Here is an 18064-nt window from a genome sequence, read left to right on the forward strand (position 1 = left end):
TTGATTTTTGTGTTGTTTTGTTTCTAGGATTTGTATTGCATAACATTCATGCATTTCATTCTAGGATTTATTTTTTTTCTCTTTTAAATAATAAAAAAAAAAAAAAAAGGAAAGCAAATTGTGTTTGACATTATTTTTCTTGGTTTTTGAAAATAAGTTTGGTCAATTTATTTATACATAACATGTCTTGTGTACCTTGTTTAGCTTTGATGAGCTTATTTATTATACTTTACCAGTTTGAGCTGTGTAGTGCATGTTGTGTGGGAAAGATGTTTATGGTATTTATCACTTTGTCTTAATCTTGAAGTCACATGTTATTTGATTGTTGGACTTGATCCTTTTGAGAAAGGCATAAATAACCATCTCACCACTGTTTCACTAGCCAATCATGAACACCTTAGTGCATATCGTAAGATTTTGTGCTTTAGCAAGTGTAGCACAAGCACAAAAAGAACATAAGATGTAGCTTCAGTTTAATTGCTTAATATTTAAAATTGGTGTGTACTATTAGGCTTGATGCCAAATCACATAATTAAAATTGGTGTGTGCATTATCCCAGTTATTTAATAAGTTTTTGAACAATTAAAATTAGTGTGTATATTATGAGGCAAAATTCAAGAAACTTGCATGATTGCAAGCTTTTGTTCTAGAAGATGTGAGAATTATATGATGTAACTCTTTTGATGACAGTCTCTTTCAAATTCTATGTGATGAATTTTGTAGACTTTGTGTTTGATTTCTATTCACATATCACCTTACATGTATCTCAAGTTTTTACTAATTACACACATTACATAAGTTACTCTTTGCTAAAAATTGTACATGTTATTGTGTGTGTTTTTGGTATGATCAACCAAGTTTGAAAATACCTTAAGTATTATGCAAAACATTTTTTTGTTGCTTGAGAATTTAAGGGGAGAATGGTTGAAAGTTTTTTTTGAATAACTGAGCTTAAAACTTGGGTTTTTGAAAAATCATTTCATCTCATACTCATGCATTTTGTTCATCAATTTTATTGCTTTGTGGAGGTTATGGCCAAAATGTGTTTTTTTTTTCTCTCAAAAAATTTGCGAGCCTCTACCTATTTCGATCGATCCATTCTGTTTTTCGATCGATCGAAAATGTGCTTAAAATTCTTTGAAGAGTTTCGGGTTGATTCGATCGATCGAATGTAATTTTTGATCAATTAAATATCGCGAATCAAGTTTTTAAAACATCAGACTTTGACTTGCTCAAATCACTTTTCAAAAGTTTCAAACCTTTTTCTCTGTCTCTCCGACTCGGCAGGGCTAAATCATCAATTTTTTGTCGTTTTCCTCTGAATCTTTTGCAAGATTTTTGTCCTCTAGTCCATTATACCCCTCCTTTTTCTTTTATTTTCATGTTTCATGCATTTTTCATGCAATATTTGTTGAAATTTTTGGACCTATTTCTTTTTGGAGTTTTTTGTTGATTCAAGCCTTGTTAAGTGAAATTGATTATTGGGTTTTTGTTGGGACATGATATAAACATTATTTTGATTGTTTAACTTGATCAATTTTGTGATTTCTGAAAAATTGAAAATTCTAGGGCTTGTAATTGATCTGAATTGAGGATTAGTTCAAATTGGGTTCAATTGATGCAATTGGCTTGTTGAATTGATGTAATTGATCATTATATTATGTATTCGAGCTTGTATGATGATCAATTAGTCAAATTTTTCCAAAATCTTAACAAGTGGTTTTCAATTTTGGGGTTTTTATTAGAAACTCTGTGTTCAAGCCAATTTTGTGAAATTGAACTTAAATTGAACTTAGTTTTACTGCATTAGAACATGCATCATGACATTGTAATTGTTCATGCATCATATAGATTTTTGTTCTATATTTTTTTTGTGCTAACTTGCAGTCTACCCTTGGTTTGTGCTTTGTTTTGTTCTTTTGGTTCTATCTTTGTGTCTTTGTCCTTTCCTTAGCATCATTCCTAGGAAGACTATAGCTCATAGGTCTGTTCCCCCACCTTCTCCTCCCCCATCTTCTTTTGACCATGAGAAGTTTCCTAGTGAGAAAAACCAAGAGTTTTTTGAGACACTGAACCTTAGGAGAAATATTTGGGTTGAGCGTTCTGTTGTTTTAGATGAGCTTGATCCTGCCATTAGGAAAAATTTTGTGCGTCGGGGTTGGTTACCTCTGTTGGATATTTCTGATTCTCCTCCTCCAGCTATCCTGATTAGAGAGTTCTTTTCGAACATCTTTATTTGCATCTATGATTCCAACACTTTGGTAAAGAGTTGGATACGAGGTGTAGAGTATACCATTACTCCTACTGTAGTGGCTGATGCTCTAGGGGTACCTTTGGTCCAGCACCCTGTCTACCCATATGACGAGTCTCCACTCTTGGATGATGTCAGTCATACATCACTGGGTCTTATGTCCAGTAGGGTTCTGATCCTCGGATCACGTCTTCTGAGCTTCCTGAGACTATCTATCTATTTCTTCGGATAGCCTGTCATTCTGTATGGCCTATTTCTCATCTTCACACCATTCCTCTCGAGCGGTATGTCTTTTTGTACGCTGTTGTTACTAATACTCTTATTAGTTTTCCTCACTTGTTTCTTTGTTCTTTGAATGAAATTTATAGGAGTTCATCTTCCGCTTATGCTCTTGTCCATCCTATTTTTATTCATAGGATTTTGTTATATCTTGGTCTAGATGATTTCCCTTCTTCTGAGCCCGTACATGTTATTTCTCCCATTGGTACGTCTTTTCTTAGATAGAGGGCTGCTCATCTTCGAGTTGGCTTTAAACACCCTAGGTCTGAGCCTTCTGGTACCGCACCTCCTCCTTCTTCTTCTACAGGTCCTGCTGGTGAGGATGTTGCTGATCCTGTTGGTGATGCTGCTACTGCTGATGTTCCTCCACCTCCTTCGGATGACTTTGATATACGTTATACCTTGTAGACTGTCATAGCCGTTCAGGCGGCTCATGGTCAGATTTTGGTAGACTTGCTTGATGAGATACGGGCTTTGCGAGCTGACTTAGCACATCTTCGTTCACCCTCACCACCTCCTTTTGATGATGGCATGTGATTGTCCTTTGGCATTCCGTCACAAAAAGAGGGAGTAGAGTTTTGACACTTGTAGAGGAGTTTTTGTAGTTAGAAGGAGCTTTTCTTTTGTTTTGCAGAGCTAGTGGAGATATTAGATTGTATCTAGGTGCTTCACTTTGTATATCATTTTTAGGGCTATTCATGGTAGGTGGAGATACATTTATTTTGATATATATGATTCTTTTGTGTTCACTGTTTATTGATTTATATTTATGAGTTATTCATTGATATATATCTTTATTATGTGTTGTGTGAAACATACAAGAATGTTTTATTTTTGTTGTATCTAACTTAAGGGGAGAGTTAGTTTACATATCTGTTGATTTACTGTTTTTCTGTCACACATGCGTTTATGCCTTTGTTGAGTGTTTCAAGAATATACAGGTTGATTCAATTGAGCTACTGTCTACACTTGCAACTGATAGACAGCAGTTAGGATTGAATTTGTGTTATGAGCATTATTTTTGTAAAGGGCTTTTATTTGTAAACTTTGAGCTTTTAATTTGTGTTTTGTCACGGATTGCCAAATGGAGAGTTTGTTATGTTTTAAAGACTTAGGATTTGATGTATTTAGAACTAATGTATAATGTTGGCAAATTATGATCAAAACAATATGTTTAGTGTTGTTTAGGCTTGCTCAAAGTTGTGTAATTCATGTAAAGTTAGAATCAAGAGGCTGTAGATGCATTAGTGCATTTCGGCCTGGCTCGATCGATCGAAGGTTAGACTCGATCGATCGAAAGATGGCCAAAATGCTTTTCTGCAGAATTTTCAACTTAGCCCTATCTCATTAAATGTTTAAGGTTTTATGTTTTTGCCCTAGGTATACAAGGCAAAACTCTAGCCACGTTTTATGAGTTTCTCTAGTTGTATTGTTGCTCATATTTTGCGGTTTGTGTGAATCTCTTGTGAGATCCTTGAGAAGCTTTCCTTCACATAAACTTAGGGTTTTCAAGGTACAGATATTATCAACACCTTGATGATTAACCCAGTTGCTGCCATTGGAGTTTAAAGAAACACAAGCAGGAGTGCTTGTACTTAATTGGAGAATCCAAGAAAGAAAGAGTCTGTGGATTCGGAGCTTCCACGTGGTCGTATCAGTAAGTTCTACTGGTGGGTAGCATTAGGAAGTCGAGCGTGGGTGCTTGTTAGTCCTTTTGTATGAATTTCGATTCTTTCATATAGTGGATTCAAGTTTATCTTGAAGATAACTAGATTAAATCCTCCCCAAGTTTTTTACCAGTTTGGTTTTCCTAGGTGATCGTATCTTTGTGTTCTTTATACTTCCACTGTTTTATATCTTGATATGATTATTTGATTGTGTTAACTTAAATTTGCATAATTTGACTAAATTAATCACTTGGCTAATAAGCTAGGTTAATCCAATTGTTATGTTTTAAAGGGTTTAAAAACCTAACAAAAAGGGCTATTGCAGTGCTCCAAAAGTGCCGCTAAAACCAAAAAGAAGCAACGCTAAAAGCACTTCTAACCTTAGTGGCAGCTACTATTGCGGCAGTTAGTAGTGCCACTATTTAAGTGCCACAATATACCTATTAGGGCGATAATAAAAAGTGTCACTGTATAGATAGCATTTAGCATTAGATTTGGTTTATTGTGGCGGACTTTCTACCGTTGTCATATAAGGTTAGGAATTAGGTGAATCAACCTTTAGCAGTGGTTCTTACCCGCCGGGCTACAGCTATAGGTGTCCCCATTTAGCGGCGGCAAAAAGCACCACTATAAGGTTTTATTTAAAATGTTCCTAGTGCACTTTTAGCAACGCTTTTGACCGCCGCTATAGGTAATTTAAAAAAAAAAAAAAAAACCAAATAACCTGTTTGCAAAGAACCTGTAATAGTTTACTTCAAAAGAATATTTCTCTAACAAAATACCTTGAACAAAATAATATTTCTCTAACATAATACAATAATCTGCTCCTCTTGATTGATATCCTTAATCCCTTCCTGGAACTCATCTAAATTTCCAAACTGCAATATATTAAAAATCATACATTTAAAAAATTGGTCATAATGTTCATAATCAATTACCGTAACATACACTTAATGAATCAAATGACTAGGAAGCATGCAACAAGCTATTGAAGTGAAAAATAAGCATGTGAATGCAAACATAAAAGCTACTATTTAGAAACCAACTCATAATTATATTATATGCCTAATAAATGACACCACACAATTATTTTATGTTCAAGCATTCAAGCTAAGTTAAAACACTTACAACATTGACATAAAAACTATTTTTGGGAGGTTGAAATTAAGAGAGCATAAGAGAAGCAAACTCAAGATCTAAATCATAGAGCATCTTACATAATGGATAAATTTGTTTGATATTAGTATAGACAAAGTCTTCCTTACTAATATTAATTCCTATCTAATAAGCAATATGTGGCATTCCTATCTAAAAAAATACAAAGTGGAATGAAAGATTAAGATCTCTAGCAAATAGTATATTCAAAATCAGCTATTTTTAGGAGATGAAAATTAAGGTGTTTCTCTATCCTTCTCCTCTCTATCACCAATCCCTGCCTCCCACCTTAAAACTATATGTGATGTGACATGGAAGGCAGGAAATGCTTGTAAAGGGAGAAAAAAATTTAATGGCAATAGTTAGCAATTACAGGCTCTCTAGCTTTGTTAGAGCACCAAAGCTATGTCACAGTCACTTTGAAATTAATGGAAAGTATCATCAAAGTTTGCATTCTAGAGCAAGGAATTCTTTATCATTATGGCTTTACCAAATTGTGATTTACAAACTAGCAAAATAAGTACTCCCATACTACCTCCATCACACTAGTAAAACTTTTTATCCACCCAATTTAGTTACTTTTTAATTTATTTTATCATTACTCAATGCACCTATAGAAAAATAAAATAAAATAAAATGCTCAACGCTCATAGAAACTCCTCTTGACCCAAAGTTGGGAGTTGGCACTCTAATACCCAAGAGTGGACATCCTTGGAACAAATGGAGCTTTTGGCTTCCTAGAGAAGTGAGGTTTGATTAACTAGTGACCTATTTTCCCATGCAAATCCACCTTGCAATTAGTTCATAACCTACAGTCCTACGCCCCTAAGAATAAATACCACAAGATCCCATTGACAACCTAAACAAAGCCCTTGTTTGATTAAACTATGAAATTAATCCACAAACACAAACTTCATTTTCGAAATTAGCAAAGATTTTTCACTACACCATCAAAATATTCACTCTAATCCTGCCATAGCTTGAGCTTGGTACATTCATGTCCTGACCCAAATTATAAAACCTTGTAACATCAGAGAATCTACAGTAGATTAAATCACACAAACCATAAAAACAAAGAAGCCATTATAACAATGCATTCCAAGGCCAACTAAAAGTTCTTGAATCATAATCTAAAAAGGGTTGTTTTTACATAAAGAGGAAAAAGTTTTCTGTAAAACAAGGCAAACTTCAATGTGAAAGATCAACAAGGTAGGCTTACATATACAAGAATCCAAAAATATAACAAACGCATTTGGCTATAGCTCATGGAAATATTAGTTAATTAAAGTGAAAGTAAAATTTTATATTCATGTTAAAAGCGGAACATATGGACCCATCCATAATTGACTCTGTGCCAGGCTTTTTATTTGGAGGGCACATAAAGAAGCTCCACATAGGTTTATTGAGAATTTTGGAAAGAATTTTTTTCAATTAAGATAAACCCAACAAAAGAAAGAAATAGCATGTAAGTGGGAAAATATTAAAGATGAGTATAAATTAATAAGCTTCCAAAAGGCAGAAGCTAATCCTACTATAGTAATTACATACCTGTTGCTCCTATCTGACACTACATCAAGGCAAGAATATTAAACTTGATAATAATTAGAGACAGTAAAACCAGTTTCATGTGGAGTACATGATAATAATTAATGATGTATAAAAGCATTAAGCAAAACATATGGTCCATGTTATCACACCATATTATCAATTCTTGGCAAACAAAAAAGAAATGATACTAATATTACTGTTATATGTAATATTCAAAGCATTACAAGACATAGAATGAAGATCACAAGACATAGAATGAAGATCGAAGATATGGAAAGAAAATATGCGCGCAAAATTATCCAATAAAGGCCTGTCATGAAGCCCATGCATTTTCATCATAGTCCAGAGATTCTGTTCTTTCTCAGAAACCAGCAATGTCAACATAATCTACCAAAAGGCAATACTCTAAATACTAGTACTCATCCTAATAACAATATATATCAAACTTAGAAACACAAAAATAATTCAAATATGAGTAGATGCAAATCTACAAGTAGAAGAACTTAAAATGGAGGACAAGATCAGGATATAAAAATAAAATTTATATAATGATTCGGAGCAATTACAAGAAAAGTTTACCTCATGGTATCAAGCTAATGTCAACTCATAAATCTACTTGTAAAGGGAGAAAAGGAAGAGGCAGGAAACCAAAGATTTAACAAGTTTGAAATAAGTTTTAACAAGAATCCAAAGATTTTTACTCCCATCCATCATATCTGGACACAAGTCCAATTATGATGAATATAGGAACAAGAAAGGTAAAGCTGCATACTGCACTTCTATACTAAGGACTTTGAAAGAAATACAAGGAAGCTTGTTCCTTTTCTTTCAGGCTTTAATAACAATGAATGAAAACAAAGAGCGGCTACTTCTCTTCTCTTGCTTTAACATTCTGCCATTTATTATGTTGAATTAGTACTACAACTTCCCAAAGTCAGCATAAATAGAAAAGCAGAGAGCAAAGAAGTTATTCAAATTATCAAATTACCCCGACTTTAGTAAAGACTAATTAAAATTAAAAAAGAAACAACATTACTTACATAAACCATAGACTATTCAATTTAGGCTAGCTAAGCAAGATCCCAAGAGTCCAAAACACTCCAAATTTTATGGCTTGAACATTAGAACTTGCAACCTACTTTTGGTGGAAGGCACTTGCTATCACACCAAGGCAAGCTTTAAAGAGATTAATTATATATCAATTAATACTAATAAATTGCCAACTCCACTTTAAAATTTCTTATACTATACACATTTTCTACTTGTGTTTTAAAGCACTATGTAAACTATCTACCCCCACCCCTGCCCAAATCTCTCTTTATCTTCCATTAGAGAAAAAGCGGTAAAAAAGTTAAAAGAGTAATCAAAATTGTTAACAAGATTTAGAAAAGGCAATATAAAGGAGCTATCAAATAAGGAAAGGGAAAACCTTAGAAATAACTGCATAATACCTTGTCCCTTTGCCTTTCCAATTTCTTTTCTTCTTCTTTCTTCTTATGTGCTTTATTCCTGAAACTCAGCAACATAAGTAGTCATGGCAAGGAACCAGTTTGCCAGAAACAGTAAGATCAATCTGAAATTTGTTTTCAAATATTCAACTAGATTAAAGAATTATATATAAAAGGTCAAAAGAGGAGAAAGAATTTGAGGGGGAGTTCTGGATAAACAGAAAAGGAAACCTTAGTTCCTGAGGGCCCAGGCTACAAATGTTCTTTTTATTCCCACTTTATAATATTACAAATAAGGACATCATTTAAGATTGAAGTCAAATCAATCAATATGACTCTATTACAATGCTGTTACAGTGAACACTTTTTCAAAGAGAACAATATTTGTTGGGTAGAAAGTTAACGAAGCTACCAGCCAGAAGGTTGATGCAAAAAATGATTAAAAAAAAAACTATTAAGACCTTTTATACCACTTCATATAATAAAGGCCATTTCCTAGTGCTAGTTCCTATAAGTGGGATTCTAGCACTGCAACATCCTTGGAGATCACTTCACACATATTTCCTTTCTAATTTAGTTGCTTTATTATTTATTTACTTTGGCAACACCACCACAATCCCATCTTAGAAACATTTGGTCTTCAAATGATCCATTTAAAAATACAATCCAATGTTTGAAATTGTTTAAACTAGTAAAAATAACCAAAAAAAAACCTAATTGCTGTTAAAAATGTACACTTAAGAAAACTTTGCTGATTCGTATGACACTCAATGAACCAGGATTTCACCTCAAAGGTAATGAAGATCAAATCCAAAGCTTCACATGTATATGTTTAGGTCATTACTGCACAACCTTTAAATGGCCCTCAAGTGATCCAAAGGACCATAATACAACTAAAGAATTTTAGTACACCACTGCAAACAATGTGCATTTATTAGATAACATAAAACACATAACTTCAAAATAGAGGTAGCATATCTCCTGACTTTCCTTTGGGTACCAAGTGATTAAACCAAACCATTATTAAAATTAACTAAGTAAAACACATGTTTAAGAAAACACATGAGCTATATGTGTAGAAATTCCAATCCACTCCACTCCTCAAAGGTTTGAAGTAAATTCCACAGATCCCAACATATCTTTCGTACTTTCAGATTCACAACAGAGCAAATCAGCCCTTTGGTAAAAAAAAATTTGGTCCATGAAAAGTTGTCCAATTAACTTGAAATTATATAGGATAAACTCTTATATGTTTAGCATGTACCATAAAATAAATTTCTATAATTTATTAAAAATCACGTGTTGCAGCTCACTCAAATCTGTCCCTAACAGCTTTAGAATCCCAAAGAAAATTGCTTTATTTTTAATACTAGCCCAAATGCTTTGAGACTTTATTCAAATTAAAACCACATATCTTAAAGCATATTAAAAACAAGAAATGAAACCCATAATCTCATATAAAAAATTTATCAAACACTACACTCACACCCACATAGACAAAGTCATTTCAAAGTGCAAGGAAACATCTTTCATAAATTAACCCCAATCTCCAATATAAATCAAAAACCCAAATGATTTCTCACTAAACCCAACTTACATGGTTGCCAAACAATACATCCATTTCACCTCATTAACTTAAAAACCTCCAATCAAGTCTCTAATGTCCCAACAAACTCAATAAAACAACCCCCAAGAACAAAACCCACACTCTCAAAGAGCAATCTCAACAAGATAGAATAAAAACCCAAGAGGTTTAGGGAATGGGTCAAGGAAACTTACATTGGATTTATGTTGGGAGAATGCACAAACCATGGGAAGTGATTTGATGGCCAAAAATCTAGTGATAGTTAACCAAGAGAGCAAGAGGTGAAGGAGGGTGAAGTGAGAAAGAGGGGGAGGGGATTGGCGGCACATGGAAAAGAGAGAGGAAGATGTGTACGTGAAAGAGAGAAAGAAGGGGAGGGGTGTGTATGTGGGTAGGGGTGTCCAGTGACCCGGATCAACCGACCCGCCCGACCGAACCCGCCCGAACCGAAGGTCCACGGGCGGCTCCGAATTCATCCTACGGTCGGTCACGGTTTAACAAATAAAAAACCCGAATAATTCGGTTCGGATTCGGATTTCAAAATATTTCACCCGAAAAACCCGACCCGACCGAATTATTTATAAATAAAAAAATATTTTACCGATTTGACTACAGCCCATCCCCACTACTCAGTAATGCCAGCCAAGACTGAACCCACACACCTTCCTAACATTAATATCAGCCGTTCATCTCAAATTAAATTTTAAAATTGATGGTGTGGATGAGAGCAAAACTGACTAACTGAGCAAGACATGACCGGTAACAGTGCACAATAACCCATTCGAAATCAACGGTTATAATCTAAGATGAAAAGGCAATCTAACGGTGGGAATTAATTGGGAGAGATCTGATATCTAACGGGTCTCATACCTACTCTCCTCATTCTTCACTTTTCACTTCAGACTCTCAGAGACAGAGTTGAGGCCGAAGGCATGGAGTCATGGCGTCCCATTCACGCCTCCTCCCCTTTTCACTCTAAAAAAAAAAAAAAAAACCTAATCATAATGTTAAATTGTCACCAATTATATTCATTAGAACATTAGTATGTAAATCTTTATTTAGTACATATTCATTAATAAGATCGGCCAACTAACCTATTCTAAGTAATTAATGAATTGTTAATCCTCAAATGCTAAATCCACCAATTATTATGATCATTAGCAAAACTTAAGCACTCATATTTTTTCTAGAGTAATGTTGGAGCATTAGTATTGGTGGTGCTAAAAAGGTATATTGCTATTTTTAGCACCACCAAATACCAAAATATGGCTACCTTGGTGGAGCCAAAGTCATATTTTTTGGCTCCACAGCTACAGTGCACAACTACTTTTGGCTGTGTACTGTAGCCCATAGTTAAAAATAATAATATTATTATATTTATGTGTTCAGTACTAATATTTAAATAATTTCTTATTTTTCTTCATCTTCTCCAAACCTACCTTTTTTGTTCTCTTTTGTTTTTCTCTCTTCGTATCAACTCTCTTTCTAATCTCAATCTCTGGTAGCTTCCGATCTGTTTCGATGAGGCACGGTGCTTTTTTTTTTCTTTTTTTCTTTTTTCTTTTCTTCCTGCGGCGGCTATGGTGGTGGTTTAATTTTTGATTTTGATTGTGGGTTTGTTTGTGGCTGTGTTGTGGTTGAAATGGTGGTTTGGTGGCTGTGTTGGTGGTGGTTTCGTGTTTGATTTTGTTTGTGGGTTTGATTTTGGCTATGGGTTTGGTTGTAGAAGTGGGTTATGGCTGTGGTTGTTGTGGGCTGTGTTGTGGTTGTAGTTGCGGCTGTGTTGGGTTTGGTTTTGGCTGTGTTGTGGCTGTTTGGCTGTGTTGTTGCTAGTGGAGTGGTGTTGGAGGTGGTTGTGGCCGGTTGAAAGGTTTTTGTGGTGGATATTTTTTATTTTATTTTAATGAATTCTTTATATATTTTAATCAAATAACTAAAAATATAGATCCTTTGATATTGGGTGTATTGTAAAGTGTAGAGATAAAATAGATAAAGTGACTTTTGTAAGTGCTAAATAGCCAAATTTTTGCCTCCACCAATGTGGATGCTCTTAGGGATATTACAAATTTTACCATATAAGCTTTATAAATTGATGTGTCACTTAAAAAAAAAAAAAATTCAACATTTAATCATTATGTTGTTGAAGTAGCTCCAATCACATTCGTTGTCATATCAATTTATAAATTTTTGTTAGTAAACTTTATAGTAGTTTTAGCATTTTCCTCTTTTCTATATAGAACTCAAAAAATTAATTCTCCCTTTTTCTTGCAATAAAAAAACTTAAGAAATGGCATGATTTTCTATAATTGGCTCTTGTTAATAAGTTCCTTAAAGGCACAGGTTAAGGAATATTAAATGGTCAATTATGAACTACAATACGTGCTTTTGAAAAGGGAAAAAAACACTTGTCAACAGTTTACTGGTCGATGCACACAAATTCAAGGTATTGTGTACATTTCATGATATTTGTGCATAATTGGACTTCTTTTTTTATATAAGCAATTAAACTTTCATCAAACAACAACCAGCGCAAAAACAAGATCTCTCTTCCAAGCATCCAAAACAAAAGCTAGGAGGAAAGAATTATTACACCTAAGAAAACTAATAACATTTCAGGAACATTTAGCAAGAGCATGGGAGCACAGAATTTATGTTTTGAAAATAAGAGAAAAAGACTAATTTAGTATTAAAGGCACCTTATCTTGTGCACTTAGGAACAAAAACCTTACCTTAATGCAAAAATATAATGATCTTCCTAAATTATAGTTTACTTTTTATTAGATATGACACAATGTTCTATAAAAAAATGTGTTTGCATGTAGAAAAGAAATGTATGTACTATTTTTCTATATTACAGTAATAGTGAAAATTGAACTTCAATTTTTTTAGACTTTCTATATATTTTAGGTCAACAAATAAGAAAAATATCATCTATTATGGAACAGGAGTATAAAGTTAAAATAGCAAAAAGATTAAAAAAAAAATGATGGTACATAAATATGAAACTATAAAAAAACAAAGAAGAACACTTCTTGCACTTAAAAAAAAAGGAACACTTCTTGCAATTATGTAGTGGCCACGAAAGTAGATTGTTTAGCTTTATGATTTGGTGGAGGGAGATGAGAAATATAGGTGAATCCTCAAATCTGAAAGGAGAAAACATTTAGTTTTAATACATTTTTTATGTACTTCTCTTCTTACCCTCAATAACTTATTTAAATTTTATATACTCACCCTTATACATATTTTTCACATCGAATTTACATAAATTTAAAAATTTGTAAATGCTTCAACTTTAAATCAGACTTTCATAATTATTATATTAGTAAAATAGCAATCCAACCGTTAGAATGATTTGGCGTGAGCAAAATAGTAGAACTTTTGATGGAAACAGCCAACCGAAAAGATTAAACAATAATCTTTGTTAATATATTTGTTTGATTTGTATGACAATCTTTGACAAGATCTTTGAATGATTGGATGATAGCGTTAGGAAATTTTCCCTTCTGTGTCTGGTTTTAGAATTCCTAGATGGTTTAAGTTTAAAATTATTGTCCCTGTAATGTTGTTGTACTCGCTGCTTTTTGTTGACTAAAGTATTTTATTTATCAAAAGAAACCTAACCATTAGTTCAAAGCTTCTCCAAGCTATCAATGATGTTATCACCTTGATTATATAAACATAAAAATGAAATATTTATATATAAATATTTTTGAAGTTATTTGAATCCTAAAAGACTGATATTGAAAGCTATGTTTTTTCATATTTCTCTAAGACAACAGGCTCATAAATTTCATCACTTATTTCTGAGAAAAAAAAGGGGTACTACATTTCAACCACTTTACTGTTCCAACTTCCAAAGCTTTTCTTTAAAGTCTGGAAAGGGGTTCCTAGCTACGTGCATGGGCATAACCAACAGGAATAGAATTAGTTAGCCATTCATGACATTCAACAAAAACTTAACTTAACAACTGAAAAACTAAGCAGCACTTTCCAGATTCCGACAGCGCGCCCAGCCATTGCCATGTGGAACAGCTTCGGAGGTAGAGAAAAAGAGAAATTGGGATTCTAAAGCTACTAAGCTAGTGCCTCACATTTTTGTAAAAGTGGAGCTAGCTCCACTCCATTCCACTCGGTGCTTAACACATGGCCTGGCCTAACACAGAAGCCAACACCTGGCGTGGACTAGCAGATGCTAGCATTAAGGAAACCAAGAAGAGAACAAACAAGGGGACAACCAGCCGATTCTTATTCACAGCAATCCATGCTGGAATCAAATAAAGACAGTTTTATTAGGTAACAACCATAAATAAATAAAAAAAATATGCCCAATGGTTTAGTTTTTTTACGATTACCAAGGGAGCAAAACAGTTCATGGTATTGCACAAAACACACAAATCCAAAAAGCAAAAGAGAAAACTATACAAAGCATAGGATACGGAAAAGTAACAAAAACCCATGTCAAGAATGAGGCAAAGAACCAAACAAGCACAGGTACAGAGAAGAGAAGTAAATGCAACTAATAAAGCTGAAACTAATTTGAATGCGAAACAATAAGAACCAAAAAAATAAGCTAAAAAAAAATTTAGACAGTTAATAAAAATGTGGATCAGAATGAATGAGAACAAGGAGACTTACCAGGAAGAAGAAGGGCCAAAAGCAATGTAGCTTGTTACAAGAAGTCAGTTCTTTCCTTTTCCCTTATGGTCAGAATGCCGGGTTCCATCGCTGTAGCAGAGTTGCAAGCGGCCGTCGATTCCAGGCGAGAACTGGTGGTGGTGGTGGTGGTGGTTGTGGTTGTGGTTGTGGTGATGATTCTCCATGGGCGGAGCCGCTACGGCAGATGCAGCCACTGAAGTCATGAAGAAAGGTAGGTTTGGTCCGTCTATAGCAGGATACCTCTGGAGGTGATGAGGCAAAAGAGACGGTGAATTGGACTGAAGGGTCCCCCTATTATATCCGGCGAGCCCGGAAGATATGGTGAAATTGAGATTGTAGTCACTCCCACCGGGCTGCTGCTGCTGCGACGTTGCAGCGCCCACAGGGATGAGATGTTCGGGAACGTTGAAAGGGAAGTGTTGCTGCTGCAGCTCCGGATGATTGTTGTCTCCAGAGACATTACTGAACACCGACATTGCGTGCGGAAGCGAATTTCCCAAATGGATTTGGCCTGGAAACCCAGACGAGTGATGGGTTCGCGACGAGGAAGACGGCCCCAGAAGTGAGGAGTCGAAGTAGTCCATCGGACCGGAAGCAGCCCACTGCCTCGCCGGCTTGTGAAACAAATTAGACTGATCGCCGCCGGGGTTCTGATGAGCCGAGCCAGTAGGACTGTGATTAGCAGCAGCAGCACCAGTTAGAAGCTCAGTGAAAGAAGAGGTGTTGTGTGAAATGTGGTTCACATTGTGAGCAATCCGGGACTCGTTTTCCTTCTCTTTCGCCCTCTCCCTCGCCCGCTCACGCGCCCTGACGCGGCTTTCAGACCGCGAGAGAGAGAGGCCGGAGCCTTTGCTGGTCTCAGAAGTACTGCTGCAAGCGGACTTGGACAAAGAAAGATGCTGGCTTTGATTCTGCTGGAAATTGGGGTCACCGTCTAACTCCAAATCAGCTGAATCGAAGGCTTGTTCGGCACCCCCACTCGCTCGCTTCTCGTCGCTCAATTGCTTCGGGGTGTCAGGAAAAGGACTCTTCAAAGAAGGGAGCTCGGAGATTGCATCAGTAGCCGCTTTGATCAGCCACTCCACTGCTTTGCTGGGCTGATCATAACCAAGCCGATCTTGGAGGTCGTAGAACTGAATGGCAGTGGTCACGGACAATCTAACCCTGCGGTCTCTTAAACCCTTCGAGGTCCAAACTTTGCTGTGGCGATCTTTGCCACCTGAGGCCCTGGAAACCCTAATGATTCGAGACGAGTGGTGCCAGCCGCGAAGGCGGTTGGTGTTGGCATTGGCAACGGCGGTTTCACTTCCAACTGGGCCACCGGTAGTGGTGCTGAGCCTTTTGAGCTGGTCTCCATCTTCTTCGTCATCTGGGTAGTGCTCAGAAATCACTTTTGAGGCTAACTTAGTAGAGTCGTTTCTGCCATTTCCGACCCTTGGGAACTTACAAGGTTGTCCCTGCTGAATCCCATCCACCTCCATGCCACTTTCATGCCTTTCTCAAACAGAAACTCATATAATTACCCACACACAGACACAAAGAGAGAGAGAGAGAGAGAGAGAGAGACCCTTTTGGGTTCTGAGCTCTTTTATGTACTCTTATCCTCTAGAGAGAGAGAGAGAGAGAGGGTGTGTGTATTATTTTTAGAGAGAGAAGAGGTGTGGTGATGAGATTAGTGCAGGTGGGGTTGGTGTGTCCTATGCATATTGATGACGATAATTCAGAGAGTACTTTGGCTGTGTAGTGATAAAAAGGCCTTTTTTTACGCTGTTGATATATCACAGTCCAAGTCAGTGAAGCCTTGGTGCTAGCTCTCGTTTTAAAGCTCTTTTTTTTTTTTTTTTTTTGTTGTTGCAGACACAGACGAAGAAGACCAGACTAGACCGCCTTTCAAAAGCAAAGCCTGAATTGGTCTCAGACTCACTCAGCCTCTTCAGCCTGCAAACCCCCCAAAAAAAGCAAAATTTACCCACCCATTAAACACAACAGTAAAATAAATAAAAAAGACATTTTTATAGTTGATAATAATAATATACGTACACACTCTTTTTTTTTTTCTTTTTTATAACCACACAACAAAGCTGAGAGAGAGAGAGAGAGAGAGAGAGAGAGAGAGAGAGATCTGACTTTGTTTTTGTGTTGTTGTTCTGTACTGTACACACTCATGCCTCCCAGCTGCAACTATCTATATGACTCTATATATAAGTGTACCTTCTAAAGCCTTAAAAACCTAACACAGTGCTTGCTTGCTTTTAAGGAAGATAAAAGCTTTAGCAAAAGTTGAAAACATAAAAGAGGGCCGGCCTATATGATAAAAACTTGATCTCTCTCTCAGTCTTTTTCTGCTTCAGATTTAAGCTATAAAGCAGATGATGCAGTAAATAGCCGATCTGAACCAAACTCAGTCTCTTTGTATTTAAAGCTTTTGCTGACCCTAAAAAAAATGCCAGCCAACCCATTACTACATACATTCACATTTACATTAGTACTAATCTAAGATTCTTAGTCTTAATTAATTAAATTCCCCACTCATTAATAATTAAAAAGACACACTCATTGTCCCAAATTTAGAAAGAAAAAGAGCTAGAAAAAGATACTTACTTTGAACATTGATTAGAGAAGCCTGATAACTGATTAGTGATTAGCACTAACTTGACAGGTGTTGAGCTCTGAGGAGTGAGGAGTGAGGAGTGAGGACCCTTTATTCTGTTATGTAGTAAATTAGTTATTTATTAAGAGACTGTTTAATTAGACAATTTGGATAAGCCAGTCTCTAAAAAACAAAAACAAAAACAGAAAAAGCTCACAGATCTGTGCTTTTTCTCACAAAAAAGCTTGCTCTTTTGAATCACAACCTGCAACAATTCAAAAAAAGAAAAAAAACTTTCTCAGATCAGCTTCTCAATTACAAATCAAAACCCACAAAATTACTCCAAGAAAATAATATCTAAACAAGAAAAAGAAGAAGACCTGGTTGGAATTTCTTGCTTTTTTTTCTCTCTCTCTGTAATGTAGAGGAAAAGTGGGAAAAAGACCTAGAGCATGGTGAATTCAGTGCTGTTGAATAGAGCTGAAATTTGGAGAGAGTGGTATTGGCACTTACTTACATGTATGAAAGTAGTGGTGGGGGTTTAAGAAAGAGAGAGGATTAGGGTTGGTCGTTGTTTTTTGGTGAGTGAGGGAAGTGAAAGGAACAGGAAATGAAAAATCTGGTGGAAATGGGAATTGAGAGGGACTTTGAGGGTGTTGAAGTATAGGGGGGATAGGGGGGTTTAAAAACAGAAAAGTAGGGTAAAGCTAATGAGAGTGAGAGGGAAGTAGGAGCAGGAGTAGGGGGAAGTAGTAGTAGTAGCTAGAGAAGAAGTAGGAAGGAATTGGGGTTGTTGTTCTTCTTCCATTCCAAATTCCAGCAAGGAAAAGGAAAAGGAAATCACACCGGGCTTACCGGGAAAGGACAGACACTGCGCCGTTC

The 18064-nt window shown here is 35.8% G+C and overlaps 1 protein-coding gene and 1 long non-coding RNA gene across 2 annotated transcripts; both read right to left on the bottom strand.

Moving 5' to 3' along the window:
* Positions 1 to 4911: 4911 nt before the first annotated feature.
* On the bottom strand, positions 4912 to 10900 carry LOC136065282 (uncharacterized). The gene is made up of 3 exons (XR_010626910.1): positions 10128 to 10900; positions 8352 to 8409; positions 4912 to 5075 (listed from the first exon to the last, which is right to left on the bottom strand). It is a non-coding gene; the product is annotated as an uncharacterized LOC136065282 (long non-coding RNA).
* Positions 10901 to 14548: 3648 nt separating this feature from the next.
* On the bottom strand, positions 14549 to 18064 carry LOC112024464 (transcription factor TCP2). Its single transcript, XM_065768263.1, has 4 exons — positions 17563 to 18064; positions 17400 to 17447; positions 17194 to 17298; positions 14549 to 16530 (listed from the first exon to the last, which is right to left on the bottom strand). The coding sequence occupies exon 4, from the start codon at positions 16071 to 16073 to the stop codon at positions 14616 to 14618; it is 1458 nt and encodes a 485-aa protein (XP_065624335.1). The 5' UTR covers positions 16074 to 16530; positions 17194 to 17298; positions 17400 to 17447; positions 17563 to 18064; the 3' UTR covers positions 14549 to 14615.

Source organism: Quercus suber, unplaced genomic scaffold, assembly GCF_002906115.3.
Source record: "Quercus suber isolate HL8 unplaced genomic scaffold, Cork oak 2.0 scaffold_914, whole genome shotgun sequence".
Taxonomy (NCBI): Eukaryota; Viridiplantae; Streptophyta; class Magnoliopsida; order Fagales; family Fagaceae; genus Quercus; species Quercus suber.

Excerpts from the sequence above, each read along its gene's own strand:
- LOC112024464 (XM_065768263.1), bottom strand. The coding sequence starts at position 16,073 with ATGGAGGTGGATGGGATTCAGCAGGGACAACCTTGTAAGTTCCCAAGG.